The sequence below is a fragment of the Salvelinus sp. IW2-2015 genome, linkage group LG20 (genome assembly GCF_002910315.2).
Source record: "Salvelinus sp. IW2-2015 linkage group LG20, ASM291031v2, whole genome shotgun sequence".
Classification (NCBI taxonomy): domain Eukaryota; kingdom Metazoa; phylum Chordata; class Actinopteri; order Salmoniformes; family Salmonidae; genus Salvelinus; species Salvelinus sp. IW2-2015.
The window spans coordinates 21,061,558-21,086,409 of NC_036860.1; the positions used below are offsets into that span (position 1 = coordinate 21,061,558).

The window sequence follows — 24,852 nt, forward strand, 5'->3', positions numbered from 1 at the left end:
AACCTTACCAGCGAGCATGCCAGCTAAAATAGTTAGACAAACTAGCTACTCTAACTTGATTGATAGCGTGAAAAGGCTTCTTGGTAGCTATTACAGAGAAACAACAAGACAAAAAAAAACAAATCTGAGGGGGCATGTGCCCCTGTGCCGCCTATGGGCATGACGCCTCTGATTGAGAGCATCCTGTCGGGCTGTATCACCGTACGGCAATTTTATCGCCCGCAACCGCAGGGCTTTCCAGAGGTCAGAGCGGTCAGCCCAACGCATCACCTGGGGTACACTGCTTGCCCTCCAGGACATCTACAGAACCCGGGGGCACAGGAAGGCCAAGAAGGTCATCAAGGACCTCAGCCAACCGAGCCCCTGCACAGTATCCTCCCTGAACCTTAGTCACTGTTACTAGCCGGCTACCACCCGGTACTCTACCCTGCACTTTAGAGACTTCTTTGCCTTCAGAAAGCATTCACACTGTCACGTTCGTTTAGAGATGGATTGGACCAAGGTGCAGTGTGGTTGGCGTACATCATCAATTTATTAAATGAAAACCAAAAACAAGAAAGAATAAACGACACGTAAAGTTTTGTAACGCTAACACAGCAACTAACCAAAAACAAGATCCCACAAACTAAAGGTGGAAAAAAGGCTGMCTAAGYATGATCCCCAATCAGAGACAACGATWGACAGCTGCCTCTGATTGGGAACCATACCCGGMCAACGAAGAAATAGAAAAACTAGAATGCCCACCCAAATCACACCCTGACCTAACCAAATAGAGAATTAAAAAGGCTCTCTAAGGTCAGGGCGTGACACACACCCCTTGACCGTTTCCACATTTTGTTGTGTTATAGCCTGAATTTAAAATTGATTAAATTGAGGTTTTGTGTCACTGGCCTACACACAATGCCTCATAATGTCAAAGTGAAATTGTTTATTTTGTAAAAATGTTACAAAAGAATGAAAAATGAAAAGCTGAAATGTCTTGAGTCAATAAGTACTCAACCCCTTTGTTATGGCATAAGTGCAGGAGTAAACATGTGCTTAACAAGTCACATAATGTTGCATGGACTCACTCTGTGCAATAATAGTGTTTAACATGATTTTTGAATGACTACCTCATCTCTGAACCCCACATATAGAATTATCTGTAAGGTCCCTCAGTCGAGCAGTGAATTTCAATCACAGATTCAACCAAAAAGACCAGGGAGGTTTTCAAGTGCCTCGCAAAGAAGAGCACCTATTGGTAGATGGGTAAAAAAATTAAAAAGCAGACATTGAATATCCCTTTGAGCATGGTGAAGTTATTAATTACACTTTGGGTGGTGTTTCAATGTACCCAGTCAATACAAAGATACAGGCGTCCTTCCTAACTCAGTTGCCAGAGATTTCACCATGAGGCCGATGGTGAATTGAAAACAGTTACAGATTTTAATGGCTGTGATAGGAGAAAACTGAAACTGAAGATGGATCAACAATATGTAGTTACTCCACAATATTTACCTAATTGACAGAGTGAAAAGAATACAAAATATTTCAAAACATGCATCCTGTTTGCAGCAAGGCACTAAAGTAATACTGCATAAAATGTGGCAAAGCAATTCACTTTTTGTCCTGAATACAAAGTGTTATATTTGTAGAAAATCCAATGCAACACATGACTAAGTACCACTTTCCATATTTTTAAGCATAGTGGTGGCTGCATCATGTTATGGGTATGCTTGTAATTGTTAAGGACTGGGGAGTTTTTCAGGATAGAAAAGAAACAGAATGGAGCTAAGCATAGGCAAAATCCTAGAGGAAAACCTGATTCAGTCTGCTTTCCATCAGACATTGGGAGATTAATTCAACTTTCAGCAGAACAATAACCTAAAACACAAGGCCAAATCTACACTGGAGTTGCTTACCAATAAGTCAGTGAATGTTCCTGAGTAGCTGAGTTACAGTTTTGACTTAAATCTGCTTGAAAATCTATGGCAAGACTTGAAAATGGTTGTCTAGCGATGATCAACAACCAATTTGACAGAGCTTGAAGAATTTTGAAAAGAATAATGGACAAATATTGGACAATTCGGGAGTGCAAAGCTCTTAGAGACTTACCTAGAAAGACTCAGAGCTGTAATCGTTGCTAATGGTGATTCTAATATGTATTGACTCAGGGGTGTGAATACTTATGTAAATTAGATATTTCTGTAATTCATTTTCAANAGAGCTGTAATCGTTGCTAATGGTGATTCTAATATGTATTGACTCAGGGGTGTGAATACTTATGTAAATTAGATATTTCTGTAATTCATTTTCAATAGATTTGCAAAAATTACTAAAAACATGTTTTCACTTTGTCAATATGGGGTATTGTACTGTATGTCGATCGGTGAGAAAAATATATTTCATCAAGTTTGAACTCAGCCTGTAACAGAACAAAATGTTCAATAAGTCAAGGGGTATGAATACTTTCTAAAGGCATACAGTCATTGAACACTGTTCACTTTAATAATGTTAACATACTGTTTTACCCACTTTATATGTACAGTATATACTGTATTCTAGTCATGGCTCATCCTATATAACTACTGCTGTACCCAACTTTTCTATTCATATACTGTCGATAATGTCTATACACATGTGTGTATATATACAGTATATATATATTCCGGACTCTGACATTGCTCRTTCAGAAATGTCTTAATTTCTTTCTTTTAATTTCTTGGATTATGTGTGTATTGTTTTGTATTGGTAGGTATTACTGCACTTTTGGAGCTAGAAACACCAGCATTTCACTGCACCTGCGATAACGTCTGCAAATCTGTGTACGCGACCAATAAACTTTGATACGATTTAGAGAGAAGTGCACTACTAGATCACCGTAAAAAAAAAAGAGAGATGTGATACGTTGCATCCCTATAAATAGCATCATAAACGTCAATGAGTCAAAAAAAATCCCCTTCTCATGACAATGTTCATTTTATCTTCTTTCATCTAGATACAATAGTTACAGTATATGCCAAGAAGACTGGACCAGTGTGGGTGAGTGTCTGTGTGTGTGTGTGTGTGTGCGCGTGTGTGAGCGCGTGCGTGTCTGAGTGTGCTTGTTTTTTTATCAGATGAATGTGGGAGCTGCAGGCTACTGGTCTATTTCTGCAGTATGACTGGCTAGAGACTGGCAGCTCCCTCCTGTTTTTTTCTCTTCTGTCCTCCTCGCCATGGGCCGACAGATGACTTCCACCCCATACCCCCAGGACAGACAGACAGAGACAGTGGGCAGGTCCAGCCCTGCTCCTCTCCTTTCCCCTCCCACAGCCTCCATTCTAGAGGCACCACTCATACTGTCCTCACAAGTTGTGCCTAATGGGAATATATGGCTTGGCAGACACTGTTTGTATAGAATTTACTTTTTTTGCCTCTCCTYCCTGTCCTTTTTGGCCTCCTCCCCACTTCAATCCCAGCCAGGTCCCAGCGGACTCATTCTACTGCCTGGAGTTTGTCCAAGGACGCTCACTCACATCTCCCAACACATCTCCCAACAACTAACAAGAGATTGCATTGTCTCTGACACAGATAGGCTCTGTGGATCGGTGAGGTTCAAAGCTAGAAACACAGAGGCAAAAAGAGAAGTCTCCACAGACCCAGTTGGAAGAGATGGTTGATTCATTAGTGCACTTAAGAGTTCATGGCTTGATACGGTAGAAGATTTCATCTAAACAGAACGTCGATGGCCAACGGAGAATCATTAGCCCTTGTTGAGGGAAAACTACTGAATCAATATTATAAAGTATTAATTACTTTAATCCTTAAAGGGCCAATGCAGCTGTTTTCATCTCAATATCAAAACATTTCTGGGTGACAATTAAGTACCTTACTGTGATTGTTTCAATTAAAATGGTAAAAAAAAAAAAAAAAAACTTGGCAAAGAGCAATTTCTCAAGCAATAATCTTGCTAGGACTGTCTGGGAGTGGTCTGAGTGGGAGGGGAAACTGAAAACGAGTAAAAAAAAAAAAAAAAAAACTTGGCAAAGAGCAATTTCTCAAGCAATAATCTTGCTAGGACTGTCTGGGAGTGGTCTGAGTGGGAGGGGAAACTGAAAACGAGTTGTTATTGGCAGAGAGGTTTGGTACTCTCTTTCTGGTCTATTAACACATTTTTGTTTCTCCAAGTGGCTTTGCCTGAGGACAATAACGCCCATATGTAGTTAGCGAAATCACTGCACTAATGGCCCCATTTCAGCTAGTGAAATCACCGCAACGCTAAACAAAGAGTTGCAGTCGGTTTTGGAATGGGTGGCGAGTAATAACCTAGTCCTGAACATATATAAAACTAAAAGGATTTGGTTACCTAAATTCTAGACCGCGGCTGAATCTGGTAATATATGTTGTGTCACCTTACCACTGTAAATGGTCATGGTCAAGGCATATTGATTCAATCGTTGTAAATATGAGGAGTGGTCTGTCTGTGATAAAGACATTTTCTGCATTTTTAACACCACACTCGACCAAACAATTCCTGCAGGCTCTAGTTTAATCTAATCTGCATTATTGCCCAGTGATATGGTCAWGTGCTGCAAAGAAGGACCGAGAAAAGCTGCAACTGGCCCAGAACGGAGCAGCATGTCTYGCCCTTCAATGTACACAGAAGGCTAATGTCAACAGTATGCATGTCAGTCTCTCACCATCACAGTTGACAACTCCATGGTGTCCCCCTCCCAGAGTGCAAAGAACCTTGGCATGACCTTRAACAATATTTACATGACATTTTGGTCATTTAGCAAACACTCTTATCCAGAGCGACTTACAGTGCTACGACTGTGATATGTAGTTGCCCCACCATCTATCTTAAGAGAAACGCACCAACTGTATATGGCTCTGGATAAGAGCGTCTGCTAAATGACTAAAATGTAAAAAATGTTAAATGTAAGTAGAAGAGAGGTTGACTGCATACATTTTTGTTTTTGTAAGAAACACTATTGTGTTGAAAATTCCAAAACGTTTGTACAATCAACTAATATATACTTACCCCACCAGACATGCCACCAGGGGTCTCTTCGCAGTCTCCAAATCAATAATGAATTCCACGGCTATCTACTGTTCTTATTTTACATTTGTGTAGTTCAGTCCTTGAGCTGTTCCTGACTATTGATGTTCTTCTGTATTAAGTCATGTTTTATGTTTTGTGTGGACCCCAAGAAGAGTAGCTGCTGCTTCAACAACCAGCTAATCTGAATAAAACACAAAATAAWACATACCTTCTTCTAAAATCTAGGCCTCCTAAAACAGATGACCTCCAAACTGCTTCTCATACACCTACAGGGGAAGTTTGCTCTCTCTCTTTATCTTACATTTGAGTACATGCTCTTATCCAGAGTGACTTACAGGAGAAATAAGAGTTAAGCGCATTGCTCAAGRACACTTAGACAGATTCTTCACCGAGTCGGCTCGGGGATTCGAACCAGCAACCTTTAGGTTACTGGCCAAACAATCTTAACTGCTAGGCTACATGCCACCCATCTTCAGAGGCAATTCTCACTTGTTCTCCTCCATCTTTGTACGCAACTCTGTGGTGTTCTAAGGCGTGGGTTTCCCAATCTCGGTCCTGGGCCCCCCCGGATGCACGTGTTGGTGTTTGCCCTAGCACTACACAGCTGATTCAAATAACCAACTCATAATCAAGCTTTGATTATTTGAATCTTCTGTTTAGTGATAGGGCAAAAACAAAACAGGCACCCGGGGCGGGGCAGGACCGAGTTTGGGAAACCCTGTTCTTAGGAATACTGGATTAACATAGACAATCTAGTGCCCACAATATTGCGACAACAGTAACTATTGTCTTGGAGAGATGAGACCCTCTGTGCTAACTACCTGCTTCTACACCAGACCTGACATCATTCAGAAAGGGAGTGCCAGTGAGGGCCAGAGAGGGCCAGTAAGGGCCAGGGAAGGCCCATGCGGGCCAGAGAGAGTGAGAGAGGGCCAGAGAGGGCCCAGACTAAGAGGCTGATCTGGTTAGGTACCTGCTGACTGCGGATACTGGATAGACTGCTGACTCCAGGATTCTATATTAGGTATTCTGTTTCCACATGGTCAGTTCTTTCCAGGTGCTCATGTCATTGTATTTCTTTACGCTTCCTCACACTGAWAAGGTATAATATGAAACATTTGCGTTTCAGTTTTCATCTGGCCACTGGCTTCCAGTGTGGGATGATGGCTCGTTCGGCGACCACAAGACTCATCAATGGCTTTTTGTGTGGTGAGGGAAAATCAATTTCATGCTTGGGCTGTCGGAACACAGACCGTCTGTATTGGCATCTTGGCATGGATGTTCCCCGCGCATCGCTGCATCCCACCCTCTCTCACTGTCTCCCTCCCAGCTAGCACACAACACACTGAAAAGGGACATCATCCCAACCCGAGCAGAGGACTTCAAACGTGCGTGACAAAAAAACAACAACAATGAGGCTTTTACTAAATATTTTCCTCCTTCCCTAATTCCATTTTACTCCCACTCCAACACAGAGGCATAGGCTTGTTGTTTGGCTCGGTTAAAAGGTCAGGCGCACTTTCACCAACTCAGTACCGCTGCTGTAACACAACTTTCCAAAAATCTGCTGTGTGTGGGAGGAGTACACAGGTGGAGATTAGATTCGTCCTGAGGATTAATGACGGCCAGTGTAAAACAAATGCACAGTGTAGCAGACCAGGCATGGCGTGCTCTGCCTAAAGCCGTGAGACTACAGTGGGAAACATCTGCTCTGAAAGGCAGACAGACACTATCAGCTCACAGTGGGCTACCAGGTGGATAGACTGTGTTTCTGAGCTCAACGCCTGAGACCTGCGGCAGGTTAGGAAAATCACCTGCTGTCCACCAGGTCTACCTAACCCTACACACAATCCACATCCTCCACAACCAACCACTGTCACKCCCTGATCTGTTTCACCTGTCCCTGTGATTGTCTCCACCCCCTCCAGGTGTCGCTTATTTCCCCAGTGTATTTATCCCTGTGTTTCCTGTCTCTCTGGGCTAGTTCATCTTGTATGTTTAGTCAAGTCAACCAGTGTGTTTTTCCACGCACTCCTTTTCTATTCTCTTTTGCTAGTCCTCCCGGTTTCGACCACTGCCTGACTCTGGACTACCTTCCCGCCTGCCTGATCATCCTGCCTGTCCTTACTTTGAATCTGCCTGCCCTTCGGGACCTATTGGACTCTGAACTGGTTGTGACCTTTTGCCTGCACACGACCATCCTCTTGCCCACCCCTTTTTGGATTAATAAACATTGTAAGACTCCAACCATCTGACTCCTGTGTCTGGAACCACATGCCCTACCTAACCCTACACACAATCCACATCCTCCACAACAACCACCTGCCCTTACCTCAGACCCTACACACAATCCACATCCTCCACAACGCAACCAGCTGCCCTACCTTACCCCTACACCACAATCCACATCCTCCACAACCAACCAGCTGCCCTACCTAACCCTACACACCAATCCACATCCTCCACAACCAACCACCTGCCCTACCTAACCCTACACACCAATCCACATCCTCCACAACCAAACCAGCTTGCCCTCTTACCCTACACACAATCCACATCCTCCACAACCAACCAGCTGCCCACTTACCCTACACACATCCACATCCTCCACAACCAACCAGCTGCCCTACCTTACCCTACACACAATCCACATACTCCACAACCAACCAGCCTACCTTACCCTAACACAATCCACATCCTCCACAACCAACCAGCTCCCTACCTAACCCTACACACAATCCACATCCTCCACAAAACCAACCACTGCCCTACCTAACCCTACACACAATCCACATCCTCCACAACCAACCAGCTGCCCTACCTTAACCCTACACACAATCCACATCCTCCACAACCAACCAGCTGCCCTACCTTACCCTACACACAATCCACATCCTCCACAACCAACCAGCTGCCCTACCCTTACCCTACACACAATCCACATCCTCCACAACCAACCAGCTGCCCTACCTTACCCTACACACAATCCACATCCTCCACAACCAACCAGCTGCCCTACCTAACCCTACACACAATCCACATCTCCCACAACCAACCAGCTGCCCTACCTTACCCTACACACAATCCACATCCTCCACACCAACCAGCTGCCCTACCTTACCCACACACAATCCACATCTCCACAACCAACCAGCTGCCCTACCTTACCTACACACAATCCACATCCTCCATAACCAACCAGCGGACCTACCTAACCCTACCACACAATCCACATCCTCCCAACCAACCAGCTGCCCTACCTTAACCCACACACAATCCACATCCTCCACAACCAACCAGCTGCCCTATCTTACCCTACACACAATCCACAATCCTCCACAACCAACCAGCTTCCTACCCTACCCTACACACAATCCACATCCTCCACAAACCAACCAGCTGCCCTACCTTACCCTACACACAATCCACATCCCCACAAACCAAACACTAGCCCCCGGACCACTACAAACCCTCATCATCACCCCCCCCCCCCCCCACTCCCTTACACACACTGGCCTGATCCTCAGCAGGATCATCCCAGCATACCCCCTAGCACGCATTCCCAGGGCCCAGTCTCCTCTCTGCTGTAGGAGGAAGCTGAGGAGGGCAGATCAGCCAGGAGCTGAGGTGTCTGTGGTGGTGGAGCTGGAGCTGGAGCTGTCAGATCAGCACCCTCAGTCTGCAGCTCTCAGACTCTCACTAGCTTGGTAGGCGCACCGTGACTGAGAGAGTGTGGGTGGAGGGGTGTACTGCGGTTCTAATGGTGGAAACAAGAGGAAAACAAGAGGAAAATACAGTAGGCAGGGACTGATAGATACAGAGAGAGAGAGAGAGAGAGAGAGAGAGAGAGAGAGAGAAGAGAAATAGAGACAGAGAGGAAGATAGAGAACGAGAGAGAGGAGAACAGAGAGAGAAATAAAGAGAGAGACTGAACAGATAATGAAAGAAAGAGAAGGGAGAGGGGCGAGAGATAACAGAGACAAACAGGAAGAAAAGGAGCGAGTCAGAGAAGAGATAAAGGGAGATTTCTATACGTTGTAATTGGCAAACCCGATTGCTGTGCTCCAGAGCGTGCAGTAAGGGCTCCTATTGGTTGATACTGGCGGAGAAGAACCATCATTTAAGGCGAGGTTGCCCCCTAACACCGTTACCACAGCAACAGCTTGCATAATAAACAAGACCACGTGGAGCGCCGGCATTTTGGAATCCTTCCTGACAATGGAGATGAAATGGCTTGCCTATTCTTCTCCTACAAATACAGACTGTTAAAGGCACTACAAGCTGCTTTTCATGTCTTAGGTGAAATACGTAGAAAGAACATTCTGAAAATATATAAATGCTAATTATAGGTTTAATAATAAGGAAATAAATTGCAAGATGGAAGATGAGCATGTCTTATTTTTCTTGTCTGCCATGGTGAGCTCTCAGCAGGCTTCCTTGCTATTCCTTTTTAGGCTGTGTTTTTCTCCTGATCACAGCCTTTGAGCAGCCCAGGGGGTGTCATGGAGAAACATAATCTCTGTCTCTCTCTCTGACAGCTAATGGTTTCTAATGGACTGGCTGAGTGCTGCTGTACGGTGGAGGCTGGGCTGTCTAGAGAACAGCCACACAGACAGACAGACAGACAGACAGACAGACAGACAGACAGACAGACAGACAGACAGACAGACAGACAGACAGACAGACAGACAGAAAGGAAGGAAGCTGAGGGTCTTACCTTGGCAGGTGAAGCACTTGACGTGGAAGTGGAAATTCTGCACACGCACCACCTCTCCCTTGCAGACCTCCCGGCAGCGGAGACAGTGGATGGTCGCGGCACCACGCCCGCTGTTGCTGCTCGGGCTGCCTCGGGGGGGCTGGTACGGCCCTGCTAGAGACCACAGGAGAGGAGTGGTTAGATCAGCCATCACAAGTGCTGGACAGCTGCTGTACCGTACATCTGTTCAGTTGTTAGCAGAAGCAGAGCAGACACTACAAAACAGCAATGTACCCAACAGTGCAAAACATAAGGGGCAACATCTGCGGTGGTGAATTGGATGAAAAGATACATTGTGGAAACAGAGCCAACAACCAGAAGGTGTAGCTCAAGGTCAATCTCAATGTTAAACTTCATCAGTGCTAATGAGTCAAGGAACAGCCGGAAAATGTATAGTACCCTCAGAAAAAGGGTTGCGGTATGGTTGTCAGCGTGGACCTAAATCACAGGCAGAGCCATCTTTTAGACCTGCCAATGCAATTAACATGCAGCCGTCAGTAGGGGTGTAATGGTTCACCAAACCCACAGTTCGGTACATCTGGCAGTTTTGGGGTCRCGGTTCGGATTCAGTTACGGTACAGCGAAAAAATGAAAAGCCAACAGTTACTGTAGTTAATTTGAGTTTTTCGGGGCAAAATATGCTAAATTAAAAAGCACCCTATTTGTGGCCCAAAACCAGTTTCTGTGACATCATAAACAATGCTCCTGGCATTGTCTGTTGTGACAGGGATTGTTATGTCGGGCCTCAAGTAGAGGTCTAAAAAGTTGGACCTGTTCCGTAATGGACCTGGGGCTTTCCCACCCTGACAAATATGTATAAATACATGTTTCAATATAGAGACCCGTTCCCAAACGGACCCGAAGACGTCCAGTTCCATATAGACGTGGTCGGATCCGATTGAGGGAATTAGCATTAAAGTCCATTTGTAAGTTATTTTATTAACCAGAGCTGATACAGCGCGAGTTCGAGCAGGTGGAGGAGGGGCCTTGCGGTGTGTGTACTTTGAGTGAGTGAAATGGGAGCAAGGAGGAGGGAGGGATAGGCRGCAACCAACCAAGCAGACTTGCGCTAGTARACTAACTTCTAGCTTGTCATACCTAGGTTATTTATCATCCAATATGATTACGTAGTACTCTTCATATAATGAATTAAAATGCCTTTATTTGTATGGCATGTTCACGAGAAACAAGGTTTTAAAAATCCGACGCGTTTCGGCTGCATGGCCTTTAAAACCTTGTTTCTACTGAACATGCCATACAAACAAAGGCATTTTAATTCATTATATGAAGAGTGCCTTGGTCCTCCTTTCTTTTTRATGACCAATTCACCCCTTTTACCAAAGAGCACCTTCTGTCTACCAAAATGTACTATTGTGTACCTTAGTAGCGCTTCCCTTCCACCTCTTTCTACTATGATTACGTAGTACCTGTCTTGACTCCATCAAACCAAGAGAAGCTAGTTGGCTAAGATACTGTAGCTAGCTAAATTAGCTAGCCAGCTAGTCTAATTGAGTCTACATGCGCTTTCTTCATGTCCTACAGTTACTGGGTATCTCGTGGCTGGATTTCTCTTTGTAATCCGTAATAGCTTGCAAGCCCTGCCACATCCGACGTGCATCAGAGCCAGTGTAGTAGGATTCGATGTTAGTCCTGTATTGACGGGGGACTTCTTATAAGCGTCCGGGTTAGTCTCCCGCTCCTTGAAAGGGGCAGCTCTAGCCTTTAGGTCAGTGCGGTGTTTCCTGTAATTCATGGTTTCTGGTTGGGATACGTTGTCAAGTGTCAGTGTGCAGCGGTGAGAACGGACTCAGGCGCAGGACACAGAACTGAGTAAAATGACGTACTTTACTCGAAAAGAAACAACCATAAATTCCACGCAGGGAAAACACACCATAACACATCAGTCTAACACTCAACAAGGAACAAACACGCACAAAACATATTGGGAACCAGAGGGTTAAATAGGGAAAATAATATTAACGTAATGGGAACCAGGTGTGTACAATCAAGACAAAACAACATTAGAAAAAGAAACGTAGATCGGTGGCCGCTAGAAAGCCGGTGACGACGACCGCCGAACGCCGCCCGAACAAGGAGARGCACCAACTTCGGCGGAAGTCGTGAYATACGTACGTACGGTCACTGTAGGGACGACATCGTCGATGCACTTATTAATGAAGCCAGTGACTGTGGTAGTTAACTCCTCAATGCCATCGGAGGAATCCCGTAACATATTCCAGTCTGTGCTAGCAAAACAGTCCTGTAGTTCAGCATCTGCTTTATTGGATCACTTCCGAATTGAGTGTGTCACTGGTACCTCCTGTTTGAGTTTTTGCTTGGAAGCAGGAATCAAGAGGATAGAGTCATGGTCATATTTCCAAATGGTGGGCGTGKGAGAGCTTTGTATGCATCTCTCAGAGATGTCAGTCAGAGATGGAAATATGTACAATGTGTACAATATGTGAATGTCAAATAGTAAATTAGGCAGCATGGTTGACCACAAGACCTCCGAATATTCCCCGACCTGTATGTATTAGGGATATTTTTGGAAGCTAAATCTATTATTTAGAGTCTTTCTAAACAACTAAAATAGTCCAACGCCAAAAGGGATTAAAACAGCCCTAGAGTGTGCAGCATGTCCTCTGGCTGGACCAAAATCCATCATTCATAATGCCCCATCATCACTCAGTTAGGAGGTCATGTCCTCAGGTCCAGCTCTACTTTTGAAATTTGAAAAAGAGCGATTCGAAACAAAGTCTGTCTGGTCTTATCTCTCTCTAACTAGACTGTCTGTCTGGGAGGATTACTTTTTTTCCAATGGCTCCCATTAACAGAGGGCTGAAAATGTTACTAAAATGGGATGAGAAGTAGAAAACATACAGTGCAGCTATCAGGCTAGTGTGGGAATGAGGCAGTAGTGGTTTAGTGAAGCCCAGAAGAGCTATGGTGACTGGTGCTTGGTTGACCTGCCTACTGACTGCTTCAATGTTTTGTTGAGACAGACAGACAGACCTACTGGAGATAATATATTGGCTTATTCTGGGCTTGATAGTCACATATTACCCAGGGTTCTTGCAAAGCCACCCAGAGATCAAGTGGGATTTGGGATCCAATTGATTACAGGGTGCATTTTCAGTGTCAGCACTTTGGAGGAGAAGGCCACATTAAGAAGATGCCCCAGGATGACGTTAAGCCAGAGTCTGAAGCTGTCCAGCTGAATTTATTCACAGCAGGGAGTGATACAGAACAGCTACAGCAGCCCCATGACTGTCTGTGACATACGCAGAAGCAAAGCAGACAGCAGACAAAAGGGGGCTGAAGATGAGTGGGGAAATCAACAAGTCTTCGTCATGAAGGATCACCAAACAATGGCCTCCTAAATAACTCACAGAGTCGCCAGCCACTCAAAGGCTGTATTCATCCACCACAGGAAGGAACAAACACACATTGAGCTGGTTATCCATCATTCTGCAGTAGCCTGATCACTTAAGTGAACACTACACAACACACACAACAAAATCTATGTTTTTATCTCTTGTGGGATGGGTTATTTATTTGGTAGGCCTAATACTGCACTTGACATTGGCATTCATAACACCTTCGATGAATCATGAGATGAATCATTTCCCTGAGCTGGTGTGTTTGTGAGGGTTGTTTGGGTGTGAACAGTGAGGCAGTGCAGCCCATGGGACCCTGTGTCCCAGACTGCACAATGAGAGGAGAGGACAGGTGTAATCTATGTATGCTGCTTGGTGACGAGGCGTGCGACACACACACACACCACACACAACACACACACCCACCCACACCACCACCCACCCCACCCACCCCCCACCCACCACCCACCCACACCACACACACAACCCAACACACACACACACACACACACACACACACACACACAGAGTGTCTTTTGAGGGGGCATTACAGTTCTCTCATCCCCTGTGTGGAACTGTCTAAATCCCTATTAGAGGAGAGGAAACCTTACACTCATTTCCCCTCCCTCAATGGACATTACTGGAACAATGCATGTAGATAAAATGGCTCATCTCTCAAAAGGATGATGTGCTGTGTACATCCGGCCTAAATGCAGTATCACAATAAAACCCGACAGAAATATGCCACAAACTTTAATCCAATATATTTTCTGGTTATTTAGTCATAAATATCCATGTTATGGTTCTAATCCACTACAACATAATCCACAGTAACCCCACAGTAGTCCTTAAACCAAATGCTTTACGTCAAGCATTTGACGTTAGTAGGCCTACTACAGTATAACCACACCAGTGAGGTCCACTGGCCTTGCAGTGAAATCAGGGCTATTAGCTCGAAATTGTGCTGCTAATTGTCCTGTCACCGGTGTGAGTGTGTTCTGCCTGGGAGATTAGTGTCTGAGAGGATGGCCCTAGATTGGAGCTGACAGCCAAGGCTCAGACTTTGTCTGTAGTAGACTGCTATAGTATACAACTCCCACACTTAAGACTCAGTGTGGACAAGAGCCGGAGACCAGCAGCGAATCCGTTTGCAAGGCTGACGGAGTACAGGATGGGGCGTTATAAAAGAGATAATGATGGGCCTGACTACGTAGACAAAAGACAGGTCTCAAGTTAAACGTGCTCCTGATTGCCAGTCATATGATCATTTTAGTTGTTGTTTTGTTGTTGTTGTTGAGTTAATGCATTTATTGTCGTTGTTTTGTTTTTGTTGTATGTCATTTCTGTTGATCCCAGGAAGAGTAGCTGCTGCTTCTGCAACAGCTAATGGGGATCCTAATAAAATAGCATAATAATAATAATAATAATAATAATAAAGAGATGATGACGCATGGTTGTCATCATCATCCTCATTCGCATGGCAGTTCTACTGTAACACCTGATCAAATCTGTAGGCCTACAATTCAACACAAATCCACTCCCAACTGAGGAGAGAAGAGGAGAGAACAAGAGAACAGAGGAAGGAAGAGATGCATGAGACAAGCATCCAGTTCACTTCCTCAGCCACAGCTCCACTCACTGAGAGTGACAGCTCCCTCTTATCCTCCACTCATCTGGCTCTCTGTCTGATGGTGCTGTTTATTCCACCAAGCAACGGCACCCAAGCTCTCTGACCGCGCGTGTGTGTGTGAGTGGAGCACAGGTCAGGCATTTATCAGGTGTGACTGCTATTGACTAAGGATATGAGCTGTAAATCATTCCGCGAGAGGAGCTGTGTACCTGCTTATAATGCGCTGCTGGCATAAGCATTACACAGCTTTAGTCCAATAGAAACTCCCCACATCCCACGCTCCATTAGGAAAACATCACACTGGGTTTTGGTGAATATTTGCATCGGGTGGAAATGCTTTGGTATCGATGACACTGACTAATAGTCTCAGCAATTCCATTGTGTGTCATGTTTTTTCCCCCTCTGTCAGCTGACGACAGCTTCACCTCTTTACAGTAGAGAAATTCTTTGACATGGCAAATTTCCTTATGTGGTCCCGAGTGGCTCAGTTGGTAGAGCTAAGCGCTTGCAACACCAGGGTTGTGGGTTTGATTCCCACGGGGGAACAGTACRAAAATGTATGCACTCACTCCTGGATAAGAGTGTCTACTAAATGTAATGTAAATATCCTTATGATTGTTTCAATCTATTGTACAAACACTCATCAGAAATGGCCTACATTGCCACATAAAAGTGATTTGTTTGCATATGATCCTGGGTAAACAACCAGTATGATTCGCTGAGTACATTGGATCTCTGGCTGTGACCGAGCTGAGAGGTCTGGCTGTGTTGACAAGCTTAGAGGGGAGGGGAAAAGTGGATGGCCTGGCATCATTGTCACCTCACCGTGATGGTGTAATCAGCAGGGACTCCGTCATGTCAAGAGTGGCCTGCCGCCAGGATTTATGGGTATTACTTTGCCTCTGTGACGGGGTGAGACGTCAGACAACAGGGGTCAGACTGGATCTGGAAACTCAATGATTGGCTCCGTCAGGTCAAGGTCAAGTTCAGGCAGAAGAACACAGAGGCAAAATAATACAGTCACACTACATAACCAAAAGTATGTAGACACCATCGTCAAACAATTCATCCCAAAGGTGTTCGATGGGGTTGAGGTCAGGGCTCTATGCAGGCCAGTCAAGTTCTTCACTCATCTCGACAAATAATCGCTGTATGGACCACATTTTGTGCACGGAGGCATTGTCATGCTGAACCAGGAAAGGGCCTTCCCCAAACTGTTGCCACAAAGTTGGAAGCACAGAATCGTCTAGAATGTCATTGTATGCCATAGTGTTAAGATTTCCCTTCACTAGAACTAAGAGGCCTAGCCCGAAGCATGGAAAACCGCCCCAGACTGTTATTCCCTCTCCACCAAACTTTACAGTTGCATTTGGGCATGTAGCATTCTCCTCGCATCAGCCAAACCCCAGATTYATACGCAGGACTGCCAGATAGTGAAGTGTGTGATTTCCACTGCTCCAGAGTCCAATGGCGGCGAGCTTTACACCAATCGCAACGAYGCTTGGCATTGCGCATGGTGATCTTAGGCTTGTGTGCGGCTGCTCGGCCATGGAAACCCATTTCATGAAGCTCCCAACGAACAGTTATTGTGCTGACGTTGCTTCCAGAGGCAGTTTGGAACTCGGTAGTGAGTGTTGCAACCCAGGACAGACAATTTTTACGTGCTTCAGCACTCACTGGTCCCGTTCTGTGAGCTTGTGTGGCCTACCACTTCAAGGCTGAGCCGTTGTTGCTCCTAGATGTTTCCACTTCACAGTAACAGCACTYACAGTTGACTGGGGCAGCTCGAGCAGGGCAGAAATTTGACTAACTGACTTGTTGGAAAGGTGGCATCCTATGACAGTGCCACGTTGAAAGTCACTGATCTGTTCAGTAAGGCCATTCTACTGCCAATGTTTGTCTATGGAGATTGCATGGCTGTGTGCTCAATTTTATACACGTGTCAGTAACGGGTGTGGCTGAAATAGCAGTATCCACTAATTTGAAGGGATGTCCACACACTTTTGTATAATAGTGTATTTAACACTTGTATAATCGTGTATTTGACTCTCTATTGGTTACACTGACTTTTGGCCTCCCATCCTATTCTAACCTCCTCTAGCCGGCTTTGTATTCATGTTACCTGATGAAATTGCTGTACAATATGATCTTGTTGCCAACTGATGCACTTTCAGATGTCATAAATCAGCACTGCAGAGCTCTCCCTGTCCTCTGCCGTGCCTTGATTGTATTACTGTTGATGATATCTGGAAATGTGCATGTACACCCTGGCCCACCTACTGTTGCTAGCCCCAATTCTGACTTGTGCTMTGATATCTGCTTCACTGACTTCTGCTTCCGTAAAAGCCTGGATTTTGTGCACATTAACAATAGAAGCTTATTACCTAAAATGGATCAATTGAAAGTGTGGGTTCACAGCTCCAATCCAAATGTATTGGTCATTACTGAGACCTGGTTAAGGAAGAGTGTTTTGATTACTGATGTTAWCCTTTCTGGTTATAACCTTTATCGGCAAGACAGATCTTCCATAGGTGGGGGAGTGACAATCTTTACCAAGGATCACCTTCAGTGCTCGGTTGTCTCCACCAAGTCTGTCCCCAAACAATTTGATCTGCGGGTTTTAAGCATTAAACTTTAAAATAGCTCTTTGTTGACTGTTGCTGGGTGCTGTCGTCCTCCATCAGCACCGGTCTGTACCCTACCTGCCCTTAGCTCTCTACTGGCCCCTAAACATTTCTCACATGATTACCAATCTCACAAGGTATGACTCCAAACACCCAGAAAAGGCTACTCTCCTTGATGTTATCCTCACAAATAATCCTGATACGTATCAGTCTGGTGTTTTCTGTAATGACCTTAGTAATCACTGTTTAACAGCATGTGTTCRTAATGGCTGCTCAGTGAAATGACCTGTCCTGATTTGTCATAGACGCAAGCCTTTAATGTCAACGAGCAAGCCTTTAATGAGCAAGCCTTCGTTCATGAACTGGCCTCTATAAAATGGTATAGAATCAGCTTGATCCCCTCTGCCGAAGACTCTTGTACCTGCTTTTTCGATATTTTCAGTGGTATTGTTAACAAACACGCCCCCATAAAGAAAATTTGAATTAAAAACAGGTTCAGCCCCTGGTTCGACCGTGATCTTGCAGAGTTACTCCACCTCAAGAAATGCATTTGGAAAGGCTCAGCACACGCATACTCAGGCTGACTGGCTCTCGTTCAGGCAAATTATAAGTAAGTGCACTCCGCCAAAGTTAGTTACTTTAAGGAGCAGTTCTCCATCTGTGGGTCTAACCCCAAGAAGTTCTGGAAAATGGTTAAAGACCTTGAGAATAAAACCTCCTCCTCACAGCTGCCCATGTCCCTTAAAGTTGATGATGTGGTTGTTACTGACAAGAAGCACATGGCTGAGCTCTTTAATCACCACTTCATTAAGTCAGGATTCCTATTTGTCTCAGCCATGTCTCCTTGCACATCCAACATTTCCTCATCTCCCACCCCTTCTAACGCGACTATCCCTGATGCATCTCACTTTTTTCCCCGAGCCCCGCTACAAMATTTCTCCCTGCAGGCAGAGGAGCTAAAGGAGCTCCTGAAACTTGACCCCATTAAACCATCTGGGTCAGATGGTTTCMACCCTTTCTTCTTTAAGATTGCTGCCCCTATTAGAGGTTGACCGATTAWTCGGAATGGCCGATTAATTAGGGMCGATTTCAAGTTTTCATAACATCGGTAATTGGCATTTTTGGACACCGATTATGGCCGATTACATTGCACTCCATGAGGAGACTGTGTGGCAGGCTGACTACCTGTTATGTGAGTGCAGCAGGGAGCCAAGGTAAGGTGCTAGCTAGCATTAAACTTATCTTATAAAAAACAATCAATCTTAACATAATCACTAGTTAACTACACATGGTTGATGATATTACTAGTTTATCTAGCTTGTCCTGCGTTGCATATAATCGATGTGGTGCCTGTTAATTAATCGTTGAATCACAGCCTACTTCGCCAAACGGGTGATTTAACAAGAGCATTCGCGAAAAAATCCCTGTCATTGCACCAATGTGTACCTAACCATAAACATCAATGCCTTTCTTAAAATCAATACACAAGTATATATTTTTAAACCTGCATATTTAGCTAATATTGCCTGCTAACATGAATTTCTTTTAACTAGGGAAATTGTGTCACTTCTCTTGCGTTCTGTGCAACAGAGTCAGGGTATATGCAGCAGTTTGGGCCGCCTGGCTCGTTGCGAACTGTGTGAAGACCATTTCTTCCTAACAAACAAAGCCAACTTCGCCAAACGGGGGATGATTTAACAAAAGCGCATTTGCGGAAAAAAACGCAATCGTTGCACGAATGTACCTAACTATAAACATCAATGCCTTTCTTAAAATCATTTTTTTAAACCTGCATATTTAGTTAAAAGAAATTCATGTTAGCAGGCAACATTATTTAGGGAAATTGTGGCACTTCTCTTGCGTTCATTGCACGCAGAGTCAGGATATATGCAACAGTTTGGGCCGCCTGGCTCGTTGCGAACTAATTTGCCAGAATTTTACATAATTATGACATAACATTGAAGGTTGTGCAATGTAACAGCAATATTTAGGCTTATGGATGCCACCCGTTAGATAAAATACGGAACGGTTCCGTATTTCACTGAAAGAATAAACGTTTGTTTTCGAAATGATAGTTTGCGGATTTGACCATATTAATGACCTAAGGCTCGTATTTCTGTGTGTTATTATATTATAATCAAGTCTATGATTTGATAGAGCAGTCTGACTAAGCGGTGGTAGGCAGCAGCAGGCTCATAAGCATTCATTCAAACAGCACTTTCCTGCGTTTGCCAACAGCTCTTCACAATGCTTCAAGCATTGCGCTGTTTATGACTTCAAGCCTATCAACTCCCGAGATTAGGCTGGCAATAAAGTACCTATTAGAACATCCAATAGTCAAAGGTATATGAAATACAAATGGTATAGAGAGAAATAGTCMTATAATAACTACAACCTAAAACTTCTTACCGGGGAATATTGAAGACTCATGTTAAAAGGAACCACCAGCTTTCATATGTTCTCATGTTCTGAGCAAGGAACTTAAACGTTTGCTTTTTTACATGGCACATATTGAACTTTTACTTTCTTCTCCAACACTTTGTTTTTGCATTATTTAAACCAAATTGAACATGTTTCATTATTTATTTGAGACTAAATTGATTTTATTGATGTATTATATTAAGTTAAAATAAAAGTGTTCATTGTTCATTCAGTATTGTTGTAATTGTCATTATTACAAATATATATATAAAAATCGTCCGATTAATCGATATCGGCTTTTTTTGGTCCTCCAATAATCGGTATCGGTGTTGAAAAATCATAATCGGTCAACCTCTAGCCCCTATCATCGCAAAGCCTATCTCCAACCTTTTTAACATGTCTCTCCTTTCTGGGGAGGTTCCCATTGCTTGGAAGGCAGTCACGGTTCGTCCTTTATTTAAAGGGGAGATCAAGCTGATCCTAACTATAATAGGCGTATTTCTATTTTGCCCTGTTTATCAAAAGTGTTGGAAAAACTTGTCAATAATCAACTGACTGGCTTTCTTGATGTCTATAGTAATCTCTCTTGTATGCAATCTGGTTTCCGCTCAGGTTATGGATGTGCCACTGCAACCGTAAAGGTCCTCAATGATGTCACCATTGCCCTTGATTCTAAGCAATGTTGTGCTGCTATTTGTATTGACTTGGCCAAAGCTTTTAGTACGGTAGACCATTCCATTCGTGTGGGTGGGCTAAGGAGTATTGGTGTCTCTGAGGGGTCTTTGGCCTGGTATGCTAACTACCTCTCGCAAAGAGTGCAGTGTATAAAGTCAGAAAATCTGCTGTCTCAGCCACTGCCTGTCACCAAGGGAGTACACCAAGGCTCAATCCTAGGCCCCACACTCTTCTCAATTTACATCAACAACATAGCTYAGGCAGTAGGAAGCTCTTTCATCCATTTATATRCAGATGATACAGTCTTATACTCAGCTGGCCCCTCCCCGGATTTTGTGTTAAATGCTCTACAACAAAGCTTTCTTAGTGTCCAACAAGCTTTCTCTACCCTTAACCTTGTTCTGAACACCTCCAAAACAAAGTTCATGTGGTTTGTAAGAAGAATGCCCCTCTCTCCACATGTGTGATTACTACCTCTGAGGGTTTAGAGCTTGAAGTAGTCACCTCATACAAGTACTTGGGAGTATGGCTAGACAGTACACTATGCTTCTCTCAGCACATATCAAAGCTGCAGGCTAAAGTTAAATCTAGACTTGGTTTCCTCTATCGTAATCGCTCCTTTTTCACCCCAGCTGCCAAACTAACCCTGATTCAGATGACCGTCCTACCCATGCTAGATTACGGAGACGTAATTTATAGATCGGCAGGTAAGGGTGCTAGATATTCTTTACCATTCGGCCATCAGATTTGCCACCAATGCTCCTTATAGGACACATCACTGCACTTTATACTCCTCTTATACCCGTCGCAAGATGCTTATTTATAAAACCCTCTTAATCCTCACTCCCCCCTATCTGACATATCTACTACAGCCCTCATCCTCCACATACAACACCCGTTCTGCCAGTCACATTCTGTTAAATGTCCCCAAAGCACACACATCCCTGGTTCGCTCCTCTTTTCAGTTTGCTACAGCTAGCGACTGGAATGAGCTGCAACAAATTCTCACAGTGGACAGTTTTATCTCAATCTCTTCATTCAAAGACTCATGGACACTATTTCTGACAGTTGTGGCTGCTTTGCATGATGTATTGTGGCCTCTACCTTCTTGCCCATTTTGCTGTTGTCTCTGCCCAATAATGTTTGTACCATGTTTTGTGCTGCTACCATGTTGTGTTGGTCCCATGTTGTTGTCATGTTGTGTTGCTACCATGGTGTGTTGTCATGTGTTGCTGCCTTGCTATGTTGTTGTCTTAGGTCTCTCTTTATGTAGTGTTGTGTTGTCTCTCTTGTCGTGATGTGTGTTTTGTCCTATATTTATTTAAAAATATACAGTATATATTTTTAATCCCAGCCCCTATTCCCACAGGAGGCCTTTTGCCTTTTAGTAGGCCATCATTGTAAATAAGAATTTGTTCTTAACTGATTAGCCTTRTTAAATAAAGGTTAAATAAATAAAATAAAAACAGAGTTTTGTGAAAACGTGGTCACATAAAAAACTGAACAAGATTTAAATTCTGTTACCAGACTTTACAACAGTATAATTTGACAGGTCACAGCTCTTCGACTTTTGTTGGGTAGAATAAAAAATTACATGATAAGATGCACACGCACACACACAGACACACACACACACACAGTCACACACAAACGTATGCACACAYACACACTCCAGGTGGCTCGCCTCGCAGCTTTCTTTAGCCGCCGTGCCACTCTCCCTGTCCCTCTCGTGCCATCTGGGTAGAGAGGCARAGCCAGGGTGCCCATCCGGAACTGGCAGCAGAACCAACCAAGCTTCTGTCTCCTCTTTGGATGCTACTCTGTCATCACGTTGCTAGGAAGACTTCAGAAAGTATTGACACCCCTTGACTTTTTCCACATTTTGTTGCGTTACAGCCTGAATATAAAATGGATTAAATAGAGATGTGTTTTGTCACTAGCCTACACACAATACCYTATRATGTAAAAACGGAAATAAGTTTTTAGACATTTTTACAAATTAATAAAAAATGAAAAGCTGAAATGTCTTGAGTAAATACAGTGCTTTGCAAAAGTATTCATCCTGTCACGTTCTGACCATAGTTCTTGTGTGTTTTACTTGTTTTAGTGTTGGTCAGGACGTGAGCTGGGTGGGCATTCTATGTTGTGTGTCTAGTTTGTCTGTTTCTATGTTTGGCCTAATATGGTTCTCAATCAGAGGCAGGTGTTTTGTGTTGTCTCTGATTGGGAATCATATTTAGGTGGCTTGTTTTGTGTTGGGGTTTGTGGGTGGTTGTCTTCTGTCTTTGTGTTCTGCACCAGATAGGACTGTCTCGGTTTTCACGTTTGTTATTTTCTATTTTGTATAGTGTTCACGTTACCTTCTCTTTGTTTATTAAACATGTTGAACACTTGGCTACGCAGCGTGGCTACGGGAAGCAGCGGCAGCAGCAGCAGCAGCAGGAGCTAGCAAGGCAGGGTGGCTGGAAGCCCGAGAGGCTCCCCCAAAAATGTATTGGGGGGTGGCACACGGGTGTGTGTGGCTGGGTCAAGTGGGAGACTTGAGCCAGTTCCCCGTGCTTACCATCAAAGGTCCCCACTAGACTGAGGAACTCCTCGGACTGAGGGACAGCTCATGACAGAGAGGTAGCTTAAGACAGAGAGGTAGCTTAAGACAGAAGAGGTAGCTCAGGACGAGGGGCAGGCTCCGGACTGAAGGGCAGCTCCGGACTGAAGGCCAGCTCCGGACTAAATGGCAGCTCATGACTAAATGGCAGCTCAATGAACTGGAGGACAGCTCATGACTGGAGACAGCTCTGACTGGAAGGCAGCTCATGACTGGAAGGCAGCTCATGACTGTGAGGCAGCTCAATGACTGGAGGGCAGCTCATGACTGGAGGGCAGCTCATGACTGGCGGGCGACTTGGTCGCTCCTTGACTGGGCGGCGCTCCGGCAGCTCCTGACTGGCGGGGCGGCTCTGGTCAGCTCTGACTGCGGGCGGCTCTAGCACTCCTGAGACTGGCGGCGAATTCTAGCAGCTCCTGATGGCGGCAGCTCTGGCAGCTTCGACTGACGGGCGGTCGACGGCTCGGGAAGACGGTCGCAGGCTCTGATCGGCTCGGATCAGCACGGGCGGCTCTGACAGTTCTCGGGACAGACGGGCGGCTCAGATGACGCTGCGCGGAGACGGAACGCGCTCAGATGGCGCTGGGCAGGCAGCAGCTCAGATGGCGCTGGGCAGGCAGGCCCGAGCTCAGATGGCGCTGGCATGTATCGCATCTCACGTAGGCACTGGGCAGACAGGGCAGCCACAGATGGCGCTGGGCAGACGGCGCCTGGCGCAGTACGCGGCAGCTCAGATGTGGCGCTGGGCAGAAACGGCCGACTCTGCACCTGCTCAGGCCCCGCACAGGTAGGCCTGGTGCGTCGGTGGCCTGGTGTGGCGAACTGGTCTGACGTACCGGGACTGATGACACGCACCACTAGGCCTAGTGCGGGGCAGCAGAGGACAGGGCACACTGGATTCTCCAAAGCGACTAAGGCTGGTGCGTTTCGCTGCCGAGAACTGCGTGCACCGGCTGTAGCCACGCACCTCAAGGCTAGTGCGGGAGAAACAACAGTGCGTACAGGCTCTGGATACGCACAATAGGCTGTGGTGCGTGGTGCCGGAACTGGTGGACGGGGGCTTGGAGACACGCACCACAGGGGAGAGTGCGTGGAGGAGGAACCGAGAGTTCTGGAGACGCACAGGAAGCCTGGTGCGTGGTTGTTGGCACTGGTGGTACTGGACTGGAGCGAGGAGGTGACCGGAATACCGGACCGTGAAGCGTACTGGCTCCTTGAGCACCAAGCCTGCCCAACCTTACCTGGTTGAATGCTCCCCGTAGCCCGACCAGTGCGGGGAGTGGAATAACCCGCACTGGCTGTGCTGTGCGAACCGGGGACACCATGCGTAAGGCTGATGCCATGTACACCGGGCCCGAGGAGACGCACTGGAGACCAGATGCGTTGAGCCGGCTTCATGACACCTGGCTCAATGCTCAATCTAGCCCGGCCGATACGTGGAGCTGGAATTACTGCACCGGGCAATGCACCCCGTACAGGAGACACCGTGCGCTCTTCCGCATAACACGGTGTCTGCCCGTACTCTCGCTTCTCCACCGGTAATCACACACCTCAGGGCGAGTACCGTGTATACTACGCCAAACCAACATCTCTTCTCTTCGCTCTCCTCCAATATCACCAACAACTCATCGAATGTCTCATAAATCTCCCACTCCTTTCACTTTCCTCCAATCTGTCCCATAACTCCTCCGCATCTCCACGACTCGTACCTCAATGTTAACCGAACTGCTTCCTTATG

The 24,852-nt window shown here is 45.3% G+C and overlaps 1 protein-coding gene across 1 annotated transcript in view; it reads right to left on the reverse strand.

The window, feature by feature from the left end:
- ablim3 (actin binding LIM protein family, member 3) overlaps nucleotides 1-24,852 on the reverse strand; it is a 117,748-nt gene that overhangs the window by 85,430 nt on the left and 7,466 nt on the right. The window contains exon 2 of the mRNA XM_070449724.1: nucleotides 9,744-9,896. Within this exon, the coding sequence (XP_070305825.1) occupies nucleotides 9,744-9,896 (153 nt within the window). The remainder of the gene's footprint in view (nucleotides 1-9,743; nucleotides 9,897-24,852) is intronic.